This window comes from Pseudonaja textilis, chromosome 3 (assembly GCF_049901715.1).
Source record: "Pseudonaja textilis isolate UNSWEBS1 chromosome 3, rPseTex1.2, whole genome shotgun sequence".
Taxonomy (NCBI): Eukaryota; Metazoa; Chordata; class Lepidosauria; order Squamata; family Elapidae; genus Pseudonaja; species Pseudonaja textilis.
The window spans coordinates 200827820-200841950 of NC_141992.1; the positions used below are offsets into that span (position 1 = coordinate 200827820).

At 51.2% G+C, this 14131-nt stretch overlaps 1 protein-coding gene across 3 annotated transcripts in view; it reads right to left on the reverse strand.

Moving 5' to 3' along the window:
* The window catches only part of IQANK1 (IQ motif and ankyrin repeat containing 1), a 28408-nt gene extending 16456 nt beyond the window's left edge, over positions 1-11952 (reverse strand). For 2 of the 3 annotated variants that reach the window (XM_026721851.2, XM_087931923.1), the window contains exons 1-5: positions 11859-11952; positions 9065-9136; positions 6368-6501; positions 5532-5696; positions 4543-4734 (exon numbers count right to left, since the gene is read on the reverse strand). In XM_026721851.2, coding sequence (XP_026577636.1) covers positions 4543-4734; positions 5532-5696; positions 6368-6501; positions 9065-9136; positions 11859-11937 — 642 coding nt within the window. In that variant the 5' untranslated portion in view covers positions 11938-11952. Of the gene's footprint in view, positions 1-4542; positions 4735-5531; positions 5697-6367; positions 6502-9064; positions 9137-11858 lie in introns of those variants that run through there. The other variant, XM_087931924.1, reaches the window with a different exon arrangement.
* Positions 11953-14131: the final 2179 nt, after the last annotated feature.

Consider the following 14131-nt stretch of genomic DNA (forward strand, 5'->3'; position numbering starts at 1 on the left):
GTCGTCCTCCCATACTGGGGATGATGGTCAAGCGTCACGCTGTTGTGTAGGTTGGGCACGGCTACCTTGTGGTACCTGGGAGCCGGATTGGTATTGAGGTTGTGGCAAGAATGCTGCTGCCTGTGGATTGAGTGTGGCAGTTGTGATTGGTTGCAGGTCAACTTGTTGAGAAGTTGGTGTGAGCACTGGTGGGCTTCGTTGCTCAGCCAGCAGGGCGTGAGATGTTGCAGTAGGGTTGCTGGAGTTGGGAAGAGAATCTCCAACACCAGTTGGGGAAGGTTTGCTGTTGGAGGGAAGTGAATCTTGTATTTTAGGTCGTATGTCAGTAGCATAACTAACATGTAGAGTCTGTGGTTGAGATTCATCCCTGTGTTTCTCTGGTTGTGGGAGACTGCTAGCGAACCGAGGCGGCTGCATCTGCTCGTTGCGAAGCGAGTGCTGCTCATCTATGTAGGCTTTGACCCATGTATCTGGGCTCTCTTCTCCCAAGTCTTCGAGGTTGAATTGGAGGGAGGAGTTGTCAGCTATCTTCCGCCATGCTGCAGCCCGTGCCGTCTTTGTTGCTGAATCTCTTCGTAATTCAGTCAACTCCAATTTGGCCATTTCTGCCTTTGGTTGGCCTGGGCTTCGGCTATTTCTGCCTGGTGTTTGGCCTGGGCTTTGGCTATTTTTGCCTGTTGGTTGGCCTGGGCTTTGGCTATTTCTGCCTGTTGGTTGGCCTGGGCTTTGGCTATTTCTGCCTGGTGTTTGGCCTGGGCTTTGGCTATTTCTGCCTGGTGTTTGGCCTGGGCTTTGGCTATTTCTGCTTGATGAGCCGCTACTGCTGTCTTCTGCTGTGCTACCTCTTCTGTGGTGCTTATCTCTGTGTCTGCTACCGCAGCTTCTACTTCAGCTTCTGCAGCCCATTCGGCATAACTTGCTGCTTTGGAGGCCTGAGATGCTCTGCTATGATGGGAGGATGTTCTGGAAGGATGGTGGGAACCAGCAGCAGAGAATTGGTGCAAGACACGAGAACCTGCCTGGGATCTAGCCGATTTAGAATGGAGGGAAGAAGACGCATGTGATCGAGGAGCTATGTCAGATGTGGCCTGCTCCCTTGATGCTACTCCCTGCCGAAATGCATTGTGGAGCGCTGCCAGGAGGGCTGCCTTGTTTTCCTCAACATAGTCTTCGCATTCCTTGTGAAACTCCACAAAGTATTGGATGTGTGTTAGGAGTTTGGGGTCACCCAGTTTTGACTGGATGGACTTGAGGTTGTTTTCACTGCATTTCCACTGTGCAAAAAGGGCATCTAGGTCATCTAGAATGTACGGAGTTTCTTGGGGGGGCAGCTTATGTATTGGGGCATCACAGATCTTCCCAAGCTTCACCCATGAGTCTGTGTAGCAACAATATTGCTGCTGCCAATCGTTCTTCAAGAGTTCTTCCATGGATTAGGGTTGCCCACTCTTGAAAAGAAAATGACTTCACTGTAAATTTCTTCTTGACCACCAGATGGAGCTGGTAGGTTATAGGTAGTCTTGGAACATTTGAATTAAATTGATTAAATGCTCACAATAATTTCAAAAGGAGTTATCAATGCAAACACGTATTGGAAACTCAGGGAGATTTTTCTCTGAGTACCAGACTCAGAAATCTTACAGAGTCCTGTTAAAATTCCTCTTTGTAATCCAGACAGATTCCTGATCATCTGTGGGTGGATAGAGAAAGAAGGGGAGGGATTCTTCCTAGCAGCCAAATGGTTTCTTTTGGAAGTTGAGCAGAGAAGAGGGGAGTGGGTTAGAAAACACTTTGTTTGTAGCATATGGGGAACTCCAACCTCTCCCACCATGCAAACAGCATGTAGAGAGTTTAGGACAAAGGGGTCTGATGAGGTATTTTAATGACTGACTTCCTGTTGAAGCTTCTGGGTGGAATCAGTCTTTGTGATTTGGGGGGAGGACGGTGCTTCCTTGCTTTGGAGATGGAGGAATGTTGATTACCTGGCTTCTGTATTGCCTCTACAAGAGAAGCCCTTCTTTTTAGCAAACAAGCAAGATTTCTGAAACTTTCTCATTGCGTTTGGAAAGGGTTTGTAATTGGATGAATACAGGGATGGATGAGATATATGTGGTCCCTCTCTTGCTTTGCAAATTAGCTCTTTCCAGTTAGGAGTTGTAATTTGAGACACAGCCTTTCTTTTGCTGAAGAGAAAAAGAGGAGGAATTAGCCCCTTCCTGGAACTGCAATGTATCTTTATCAGTTGTAAATTGGCTGGAGGGGGTCTGTTTTATGGCTTTGTCTCCATGCCAGATGAGCATAGCAGAGTCAGCTTTAGTTTAGTTTCTGTTTAAAAAATACAAGCAAGATTGCTCAAGCTTTTGAGAACTGGGAAATTTCTAACTCTCTTTATTATGCAAATAGAGTCTCTAAGATAGCAGGAAGGCAAATTGAGCAGAGAGGAGGGGCGGGTAGAACGGTCTTTTCCTTTGTAGCATGTGGGAAACTCCAGCCCCTCCCAACATCCACAGCCATGTAAAAAGTTCCAACGCTCACAGACAGAGAGATGACAAGACATGCAGGTTCAGATCAACATTGCACATTCACTCCTGGCTTCAATACCACGTTGCTTTATCACAAATCCAAAATTAAAAAATTTACTTTGATGGGTTAGAAATCATTTTTTACTTTTCTGTCCTGTCTCATGAGGTGGATTTGTGGCTATGCAGATAGATAATTCCACAAAACATCCATAACAAAGTACATTTATTGGTACATCAGGCATCTTCATAATTCACATTTGTGATGAAGCTCTTCTATAATGACCAATCCTTTGTATATCAGCACTGCAGGTAAAAAATGGTTATTTTCCTAACCCATCATGTAGCGAGAGAAGGAAAGGTGTTATCCGTCCATGAGTGCAGGCGAGAATGGAGGGAAACCTCCCTCAACCCCTCGAGGGTCAATTTAGTGATCAATCAGGATTACAGATGTAGCCACGTGATGTGAACTACATTTCCCAGGATACCTTTAACTACATTTACCATGATGCATTCCCTTAAGGGGACAGCTCACAATTCCTAAGTAACTATCCAACTCCCATAGACTGGCTGGGACAACACATCACTGTTTAAAGGCAAATCCTCTGTGAGCTGTGTTTTGCTCCTGGGTTGTCTCACAATAGTAGTTATGCTCCAAACACTCTGACACTATTGTATCACTGTTTGTGTATTTGTGCATTGTTTGTAAATGGCGTAAGTAAAAACGGTAAAAAATTCCTGTCTGGAGACTTGATTTTATTTTTCTGGCCAGATAACCTGGGAGAGGATGGAACTGACTCCTAACAGCTCCCCCTGCTGGTGGATGGGTGGGCAGGAGGTGCGATGAGAACGGGAGAGTCTATTGCACAAATCTCTAGGGGGAAGCCTGGTTTCCAAATCTGGCTTGACTCCAGTGCTGTAACTGGAAATAACACCTCTCAACTTCATGCCTCAGAAATCATATGCATCTCTTTCCACTTCTTCCGGTTCTGAAGGAGTCCTTTGGCAAGGCTTTCATAGGAGCTGTGAAAGAACGAGGGTCCCCCCACCCCCCGCAACAACCCACTCCTTGGTCTGGATTGGGCTTCACTTTGCTAATCCTCATCCAGTCCACATTCTGAGCAAGCGCGACCTCCACCTTGCTTGGCAGAGCTGATGAAAAGAGGGAAGAGCGTCTCAAATCTCTCTGGGTCGGGAAGAAACGGGATCCTTGATTTCCTCATTCGACTGTCTCGTATATAAATAGGTCAGGAGACAGGATAGAACTCAGTAGATTGGGCCAATGCCATGCAACACACACACACACACACACACACACCCCTCTCTGAGAATCACTTTTGGGGGTGACCATTCAAGGCCAGGAAAGGTGGAGGCCGCACTTCCTGGCTCTTTCCCATGCACAAGCCAAGCAGTTTTCACCCAAATACCAGGTCAAAAAGTCCAGCTGAAATGGATCGAGAAAGTCCCTGGAAGAGATCTAAGAATACCCAGACTGGGTCAGCCTTTCCCCATTTAATGAATTTGCCCAAGAATGGAAGCCCGGCACTTGGCCAGTCCAGAGGATGCCTGGGTCAAAGACTGTTTTCGGGCGAGGCTTCAGCCCATGCCTGCTCCTAAAGAGGGCAGAAGTTTCTCCTTGGCCCACAGGCTCATTTCCTTCCTGCTTGATGTGATAAATTGGGGGCTGAAAGCTGAGGGAACCTAACTTAGGACCGTAAGGAAGGCATGTTGGAACACGTACCAAGGCCTGCTTGGTGATCTCTTCCCATCATCATCATCCATTTAAATTAGGCAGAGTCTTACCTGGAAGTGTGTGTGTGTGTGTGTGTGTGTGTGTGTGTGTTAGCATTCCAAAATGCAAGGACTGCACAGAACCAGCAGCACAGCACAGACCTGCTCTGTGTGTGAGGCCGCTTGTCCTTGTGAGAAGCATGGGGCACCGAGGTCACAGGCCACGAGGGGCAGCAGAGGCCTCTGCAACTGACCTGCTCCCGGCATACCCCACCCCCCACCACCTCCTCACCCTGCTGTTGGGATGCCCTCCGTTTTCTATCAGCATCCGGATGGCTTCAGGGTGGCCCCCTCCAGAGGCTTCCGAGAGGGGGGTGTTGCCATTGGCATCCGTGCAGTCCACCATGTTGAGGAGATGCTGGAGCCGGACTAGCTTCCCCTTCTCATCTGTCCCCACACCACTCTTGGTGTCCAGATCCGCCACCTTGAAAGAGCAAGTGGAGGGTTTGTCCAAGGAGAGAGGAGAGAGAGGTAAGAGAAGGTGAGGCAAAGCAAAGGTTGATGAGTGCTGCACCCTGGCCCCTATCCCACTCTTTCCTAGTGTCCCCACTGGTGTTTGTGGACCTGCACCATCATGCAACAGGTCCAAAGCCATGGCTTTGGGAAGTCTTCCTCCCCTTCTCCGCCACCAAGAATGCCTAGCACTCCCGGACTCTTTGTGCCAGCAAGTGTGGCAGGCCAGCCCCCTCCCACGGTGGCTGGAGGAGCCTGGCACCGGTGAGTGGAGAGCATTGATGTGAGTTGTCTTACGAAGAAAACTCACCCGTGAGGGGTGAGGCTCAGGAGGTAAGGCAAGCTTTCTTAATATTTAAAACAGTGTTCAAATTCCAAATACCCAACCATGTCTGACTGACAGAGATTGACCTAACCATCTTGCAATTCCATAAAACTTTAACTAGACTTTGACACGAGCTTCAGGTAAAGCAGAATAACTCCTCTATGCTAGAAGACATGACAAAGTCTGGAATCTTTTGAGGTGCAATTGGTAAGATCTTGAAGTTGCTTCAATCTCCTATTGAGTGATTTGGGGAGAAGGCGTTGCTTTGGAAGAGCTCTCACAGGCCCCTGGGACCTCTCCCAAGGCACACAGCGTGAAAATACGACAAACCCGGGCAAGGGGCATCTCCCCTGGGAGGGGAGGGGGAGAAAAAGCCTCCCCCTTCCAACCTGGCGCTGGTTGGGGTGCAGAGTTGGAAACAGGAGGCACAAGCTCATTTTTACCTCTTTCAGAATGGCCTTCATCTCCTCCACGTCGCCTTCAAAAGCTGCCTCCAGCATCCGTTTTCTGCGCTGCTGCTCCTCTCTCTGCTTCTTCCTTTCTTCCTCTTCTTTCTTTCGGGCCCGCTCAGCTTCTTCCTGCTCCCTTTTCACTAGAGCGACAAAAGCCTGCAACATGAACAGCCCAGCAAAGGAAGACTCCTGGAGGTCCCTTGAGAGCCAGGATGTGAGGCTGCCAGCCAGCTAGGCCCAAACTGGAAGAGGGAACTGGACCCACCCAGGACACACCCTTCATCCTTCATCCGGTTTAGCCTCCGGACCCTTCGTCCTCCTGGCTGCTCTTCCCTGCACTCTTTCTGGAGCCTCAGCCTCTTTTTGCTATCGGGGCAACCAGAATTGGGTGCAGGATCCCAAGCCTGGTCTCACCAAGGCGGCGTAAAGCAGAACATCCCCTTTTCATGATTTCGCTGCTATCCTTCTGTCGATGCATCCTAGGGCCACGTTGAGGCCACCACTGGCTCACACTTAAGCGATGGTCCACTGGGACACCCCCTGACAGTTACACCTGTTCAGCCAGGTGCCGCCTACTTTATAGTTGTTCATTTGTTTTTTCTTGCCTAAGTGTAAAACCTGACTTTTCTCACCACTGGATTACATCCTGTTGGATGGGGCCCAGGGTTCAATACAAGTAGCCATCCCGGCCCGCAAAGATGAGTGGGATTCAGCCCCCTCCCCCATTTGGCCAGTCAGCCCTCCACCCCGCCCATTCTGCCATCTGCTAGCCAGCCCTTGCACAGAATGGGCTCCCCTCCTACCGCCAGAGCCCTCCTGCCTCTCACCTCCTTCTGGAGGTGATCCATTAATTCTTCGTATTCCCGTTGCTCCTTCAGTCGCCGCTTTCTCTCCCGGCAGGCCAGGATCCGACGGAAGGCGCACTGCAAAGTGAGCGCGGCTTTTGCCTCACGACTCAGGCCTGGGGGGGCAGAAAGGAGAGGCCCAGGGCCATCGAGTGAGGTTCCCAGGCCCTCGCTGGTCCTCGTTTCTTCCACGAAAGATTAGGGAGGTGGATGGACTTCAGGGAAAGACCACCTTCGCCAGCTTATGTTCCAAAGAGCTGTTGGACTGTCAGAGGTTGAACTGGGGACCCGAAAATCAGCCTTCAGATCCCGAGCGTCTTCACTGGGGGACTCAAAGCCTCCTGAAAAAGCTCTGCTCAAGTTGCCCAAAGTCAACCCCTCCCCCATTTATGAGCGAGGAGTTCAGAGGTCCAAGGCCACGGACTCTTAGCTGAGGCTGGCCTTGTGTGGGTCCCTCCCTAGTCTCGAATACAGCTTGGCAAGGGGATGGCTTGGGCCTTGGGTGTTTGGCAGCTAGAGTGTAACACCTGCCCTGCCTCTCCCTCGTTATCTTAAATAATGTTTAAGATACGTTATAAAATGCAAATATCAGTAATAAAACCCCAATTGCAACTTTCTCCATACTGTAATCATTGTTGTATGATTCTTAGGCTGATGGTTATTCTAAAGATTGTGATATTAACTGGATGAAAAGGAGGAGGAGGAGAAAGAGAAAGTAGAAGCAGGAGGGGTGGAGCGTGTGGAATCACGGGATTGGAAGGGATCTTAGAAGGGATCTTCCACCCGCTGCCGAGGTCCTCAGACCTACTCCAGTCAGGTGGTGCCAGCCTTTGCTTGGACACCTCCAGCGACGGAGCTGCCATCTTTCCAGGAGGCAGCCTGCCCCACTGCGGAAGGGCCCTCTGGGCCAGGAAACTCCCCCTCTCGCCTCCTGGGTCTCCCTACAGTCTGCAAAGCTTCCACCTGCTGTTCCTTGTCCTGCCTTCCACACCTCTCCCCTGGGACAGCCCCTCGGGTGTGGAAGGAAGGCTGCCGTGTCTCGCCCCAGAGCCAGCCTCCCCTTTCTTAGGTTAACAGGAGCAAGTTCTTTGAACTATTCTTCCTAGGTCTTAGCCTCAGGCCCCTCACCATCTTCCTCGCTCTTCTCTGCACTCTTTCAGGCCCCCAGTGGCCTTCCTGTACTGGGGTGTCCAGAACTGGACACGGCATTCCCGAGCACGAGGCATCCGGCCATTCTGGGGCACCAGCACTTCGTATGAGCCAGCAGTGTGCCACAGCTGCCAAAAAAGCCAAGGCAGTCCTGGGCTGCATCAACAGAGGGGCAGCCTCCAGAGCACCAGAAGCACTCCTGCCTGCGTCCAGTTCTGGCTGCTGCAATAAAGAAAGGGGGCTGAGGTCCTCAGCTGCCCCCGACCCCCCAGCTCGGGAACACAGCCAGGCTTTTAGGGCCTTATGAAAGGCTAGGAGGGCTGGGGGATGTTCCACAGAAGAGCGGCCACTGTGAAAAGGCTCATCTTCTGGCCACCCTCTAGTTCTGTGGCACTAAGCGAGCTTTCAGGGACACCTTGACTGACTGACTGATTTCATTTGATTTCTATAGCTACCCATCTCAACAGCTCACAATTCAGAACATTATTTTTAAAACATTTTATTTATTTATTTATTCATAAGATTTTTATGGCTCTAGAATCAGTGACTCTGGGTGGCTTACAAGCAACGAAACACCCCACATAAAAGGAGTAAAATCTAACACCCACACTCACACTCCTGGTGACAAGAAGCAATCGAAGAAGCCACTTGATTCCACCACTCGGGGTTCCCCAGGTCTTGCCAGGAAATGTCAAAGTGGAGGCCAGCCCACTCTCCATGGGGACGATGCTCCAAGGAGAAGGCCCTTTTTCTGGGTCCTGCCAGAGGGACCTCCTCAGGACGGGGGGGTGCGCCCTGCCTCCCTGTTCTGGTGGGTGTAACTGGGAAGAGACGGTCCTTACAGCTAACCTGCTCTTAAGCCACATAGAGCCCACCTGGGTCCATTAGTAGCTGGTGGCCAACCGACTTAGTAAGTCCTGCCCTCCTCCAAGGGGGTACAGCTCTAGAGAAAGTCATTGCCATTAGACTGTGATCTGACCAGGAGAAGGCACCAAGGACAGGCCCACCAATTCCCTGCGCTTGGGAGCAGCAGAGCCAGTTTTTTAGAGCTGTACGGAAAGCTAGCAGGGTTAGGGCCATTCTGGTCTCCAAAGAGAGGATGTTCCACAGAGTAGAAGGCTCCCCTTCTGGTCCCTGCCAGCTGACGTCCTGTGATTGACCTGGTTGGAGGGGTAGAGACTTGGGACCCTGAGGTACCCAAGCCATGTAGGGCTTTATAGGGAACCACCAGCACCTTGAATTACACCCGGAAACATACCAGTAACCATGGCAGCTCATGCAGGAAGGGTGTTACCTGTGCCCTGTATCTGGCACCGGTTACAGCCTGTGCAGCTGCATAACCTTCTGAATAACCTTCAAGGGCAGCCCCACATAGAGTGCATTACAGTAGTCTAATTGTGAGGTTACGAGAGTTACTCTGAGCTTTTTTATTATTATTTTGGCAGGAGCTCATCCATTTCCACTCCCATTTAAAGATAGGACAGGTGCCAGGGCGAGACCCAATGCCCACCTACCTACCTATCTACCCACCTGTGGGATGACTGCTGGGGGCCGCCTGGCGGTGGACAGTGTCGTCTGCATCTTTCCCATCTGTTTGGTGGCCTGAAAAGGTCACAGGAGGAGAGGAAGTTCAAATGTAAACTAGACGTCACCCTCAATTCCCTGAATTATAGTCCCCGTTTTCTAGAATAGGATGACCTGAAGAGCTCAGTCTATGGGGATGAGAATCCTTGCAAAGTGCCTGGGTGTCTTTGCAACAGCTCTCCAATCTCCCACAGTTTGATCACAGTTTGATCTCTCCAGTTTGATCACTAAACTTGGTGACCTTGGCATCAATACTACTCTCTGGAATTGGATACTGGACTTCCTGACAAACAGACCACATCATGTCAAGTTGAATAACTCCACCTCATCTACCATCACACTAAATACTGGCATTCCCCAAGGCTGTGTGCTGAGTCCCTTCCTGTTCTTTCTTGTAAACCTATGATTGCAGGCCTAGGCATGGCTCCAACACCATTATCAAGTTCGCAGACGAGCTGACAATAACTTATTACTCAACACTAACAAGACCAAAGAGCTCATTGTGGATTTCAGGAAGAATGTTTACACACATTCTCCCTATATAAATCAACAGGAGAACGAGAGAACGTGTCATCAACTTCAAGTTCCTGGGGATCCACCTCTCTGAGGATCTGTCCTGGCAGATCAACCCCACCAGCCTGATCAAGAAAGCTCACCAACACCTCTTCTTCCTGAGATTACTGAGGAAGAACCACCTTCCCCCAACTATTCTCATCCAATTCTACCACTGTGCAGTTGAGAGCATCCTAACCAGCTGTATTTCAGTCTGGTATGGAAATTGCACCATTAAAGAAAGGAAGGCATTACAGAGGGTGGTGAAAACCGCCCAACGCATTATAGGGATCCCACTTCCTGCCATTGTGGACATTCAGAGGAAACGATGTCTGCGAAAAGCCCACAGCATAGTTAAGGACTCCTCCCATCCAGCCCATAAACTATTTACCCTTCTTCCATCTGGAAGGAGGTTCAGGTGCCTGCAGTCTAAGACCAGCAGGCTAAGGAACAGCTTCTACCATACAGCGATCTCCTTATTGAATTCCTCAACTTGTCTATTCCCACACAGACACTGATACTTTCTTTGATAATATATATGTTGTATAAACTCTCTGTGCATTGTACAGTATTTATATTCAATATGTTCATAAACACTCTATACATTCCTATATATTCCTTCCATACATATATTCTGTATATTCATAGATATTCTGTATATCTATATATAGTTACATATTTTGTAGATCTCTCTGTCTGTGTATATATATATATATATATGTACATACATACATACATGCATACATACATACATACATACATACATACACACTTCATTGTTGTTTTGTACTTCTGGTTAGATGCTAACTACATTTTGTTGCGTTCATGTGCAATGACAATAAAGTTGAATCTAATCTAATCTAATCTCCCCAAACCCTTCAAATTCCACTCGCTTATTTTGCAGACTATGGCTGTATTTTAAGTACCACAACAGTAGAAAGCTTGGTGAAAGAAAGAATATGCCCAGGAGCCGAGACAGTGCTTCCTGGAAGAAAACCGTCTGGTGGGTTTATCCAAGAAATGAAGGGACTTTCAAAAGAAAGGAGGAAGCGGAGGGGAAGGACCACTTCCTGTTTGTTTGTTTATTTATTATTTAACATCACTATAAATGGTCACCCAGGTTGCTAAATGGAACTTTAGTCTGCTAATAAAAATTATATAAATAATATAAATTAAATAATGAATAACAAAAATATCAATATCTCTTTCAATATGTAAGGACAAGAGTTAGGTCTGGTCAGGAGGTGGCCAGCAAGTACAGGTAGTTCTTGACTTACAGCAATTCATTTAGTGACGGTTCAAAGTCGTAATGGCACTGAAAAAACTGAATTATGACCGTTTTTCACATTATGATTGCTGCAGCATCCCCAGAGGATCCAAATTCAGATGCTTGGCAACTGACTTATATTTATGATGGTCCCAGTGTCCTGGGATCATGTGATCCCCTTTGCAACTTTCTGACAAGTAGGAAGCCACATTAATTTAACAATCGTGTGATTAATTTACACCTGCAGTGATTCGCTTAACAACTGTGGCAAAAAGGTCGCAAAATGGGGCAAAACTCACTTAACAACTGCTTTGCTTAGCAATGGAAATTTGGGGCTCAATTGTGGGCATAAGCCGAGGACTACCTCTACTTGGCATCCAGCTGCAAGGGGCTGTGAAAGACCACCAGCCAGAAGCCCCTTGGCAACCCACTCCACGACCTCGGCCACACAGGCTCTCCTGTGCAAAGGGGCCCCAGAGGTCTTTGGGGCTCTCAGACTGCCCCCCTCCCGGCTCCGGGCGAGAGGGAAGGAAAGGCCCAGGAAGCCTTTGATCACAGACCGTAGCCCCGGCTTGCCAAGGCCACCTCCGACCCAGCTGTGCCGTGGTGAGACCCTGGGGGCTTGCTTTCGGAGTCCAGGGCTTGGAGCTGGTCTCGGGCTGTAATGGAGGAGGACGGCCTTGTTGCTGAACTCCTTTTCAAGCAGATGCCCTCCGCAAATAGGGCTCGAAGGCCAGCTGACTTGCTCCTTGGCAGCACTTTCCACCAGCCACCAGCCCAGAATCTCCAAGCCATACAGCAGCTGCTGATTTAGATGATACAAGGGGCATTGAAGGGTTAACCTACACAGATTAGTATGGGCCCCTAGGCTCGTGGGGCCCACCAGGCGTTAAGACAGCCCTGCTCCCAACGCTCGGCTACCTGGCTTCCCAGAGGCTGCTCCGGACGGCTTAGCTCCCTTTTTCACCGGACTTCTCCCCGCGGCTTTCTTGGAACTCATGCTCCCACCGGGACTGCAAGAGTGAACGGCAGAAAGGCCGAATCAATGTCGCCAGGCTCCGGGCTTGAACTGTGGCGGAGCCACCGGGGGTCGGGGTCAGGCGCTGGGATCCTTCAGCCCTGGGAGCCCCCTCCCCGCGAGCGTGGGAAAGGAAGGCGGGAGTGCAGCCTTGGGCTCCTCCGGTCGGATCCTCCAGGGCCTCCTAATCCTGGCCCTGCTCGGCGCTCCTGGGACCACCCCCCACCCCCCCGCTGCTCAGAGCTGCAGAGGCCCCGGCCAAGGCCTGGACCCGAGCCAAGCAAAGGGGGCGGGGGGCTCTTTGCCCACGGGAAGCCCTTGTCCCGTCCGGGCGATCGCTGCCGAGGGGTGGGGCGGGGACCGCGGAAGGCTCCCTGGCGTCCCTCGCGACCCCCGCCCATCCGCGGCTGAAAGGTGCGGGGGCTGCGCTCGGGGGACACCCACCCGGGGGGAAGCCTCCCTGCTGGCCGGGCTCGCACGCGCGCCTGTCCCCGTCGCCCGGCAACCAGCGCGCCCTCTCGGCGCAGGCGGGGCCGGGCGCGCTGCCTGGCGGCGGTGCAGGCGCAGAGGGCCCAGTTCCCGGTCTCGCCTTCGACTCCGTATGCCGCGGTTCCGGCGGCAAGAAGGCACGTCGGAGAAGCCTTCCGAGGGAAGACCAAAGAGGCGTTGCCCGGTCGGCCCGAGCTCCAGAGCGCGCAGGGGCCGGTCCTTCGCCCCTTCACCCGCGCCGCCAGCCGGACGGGTTGGGAAAGGCGTCTGAGCCCTCCGGGGACACCACCGCCATCCGGCCCCGCGCCGAAGGGTGGAAAAGCGCATTTAGCGGGGGTCCATCCCACCCTGGCCAGGGAAGAGGGGCCCGGGTGGCTGCCCACAGCATGGGGGGCCGGGTCATCCGTGGGGCTCACGGGGTGACGTTCCAGTTCTGTGTTGCTCCAAGCGCCCCCCCAAGAATGGGGCTAAAGGTTTTGGGGGCTCCTCCATTCCCCTCCCTCAACTCCCCCCCCCCCAGGTCGGAACCCAGAAAAGAATTCTAGAACTGGCGGTACCAGGAGGGATCTTGCTCGTCCAGTCGGAGCGTCTCTGTTCCCAATGCACCAGCACAGGAGGCAGCCCCGTGTCTGGCAGCTGTTTCCGTGGGCTGGGCAGCCCGTAGTGTCCCACCACAGGCCTTCCTCGCAGGTTCAACTCCCTGGTTCTCGTCCGGGGCAATAGAGAAGGAGCCAGTTCCCTTTTCGGTAGCTACATGACAACAGCGGTTCCAGCCCCATAGCCATATTTTCTATGGGCCAAAGTTTCCTCCCAAGGCTTTGTTTGCAGACCCCCACTTTAGGAGGCCCCCTCTGTATGTGCACACAAGGCGTCACCGAACTGGAGGCAGCACTGCGGATGAGACTCGAAATTGAAGGGGTGGGGGTGCTCTTGCTACCACTCGAGCCTTTCAACCCCTTGAATTCCTTCGCTCTCCTCTAAGACATGTGCTGCTCCTCCTCCGTGAAGGAAAGCTTTGGATAGACGTGGTTTTGTGCCTCCTGCTCGAGAATTCCTCATTAAGTCACCATTTCACTTGGAGGAAAGCTTCAAATGGGGGGAGGGAGCACAATGCTCCCCCCTAAGCTCATTCATTATTTTCATCAATGGGAGAGCTGAGGAACATTTACCAAGTTTGCCGATGATGCCGAAGGAAGGATGGCTATAGTCTTAAGGTGGCAGGGAGAATCATTCGCAAAGTTGGGCTGAAATGAACAGGATGGGTCTGATCTGGATGGGCAGAATGTAGGGTAGAAATAGGCACGGGAGACACCTGGCTTGGGCGCAGCTCCTGTTTAAAAGGATTCAGAGGTCCTTCCTGACCACCAGTCGATCACGAGGTGCAGCCTGATTCAGCAACTAAGAGGCAAACCCTGTCTCTGGGTGCATTAATCAGAATGGAGAGGACTTATCCTGTGGTGAGAAGTGCTCCAGTTGAGGCTGAATCTTTGGTTGCAGCCCATACACCTAGGGACTGTTTCCAACTCTTTGATTCTATCAATTGATCAGTCAATCAATCAGAACAGAGCTGGAAGGAACCTTGGAGGTCTTCTAGTCCAACACTCTGCTCAAGCAGGAGACTCTGTGCAATTTGAGTCAACTGGCTGTCCAGTCTCTTAAAAACCTCCAGTGATGGAGCGTCCACGAC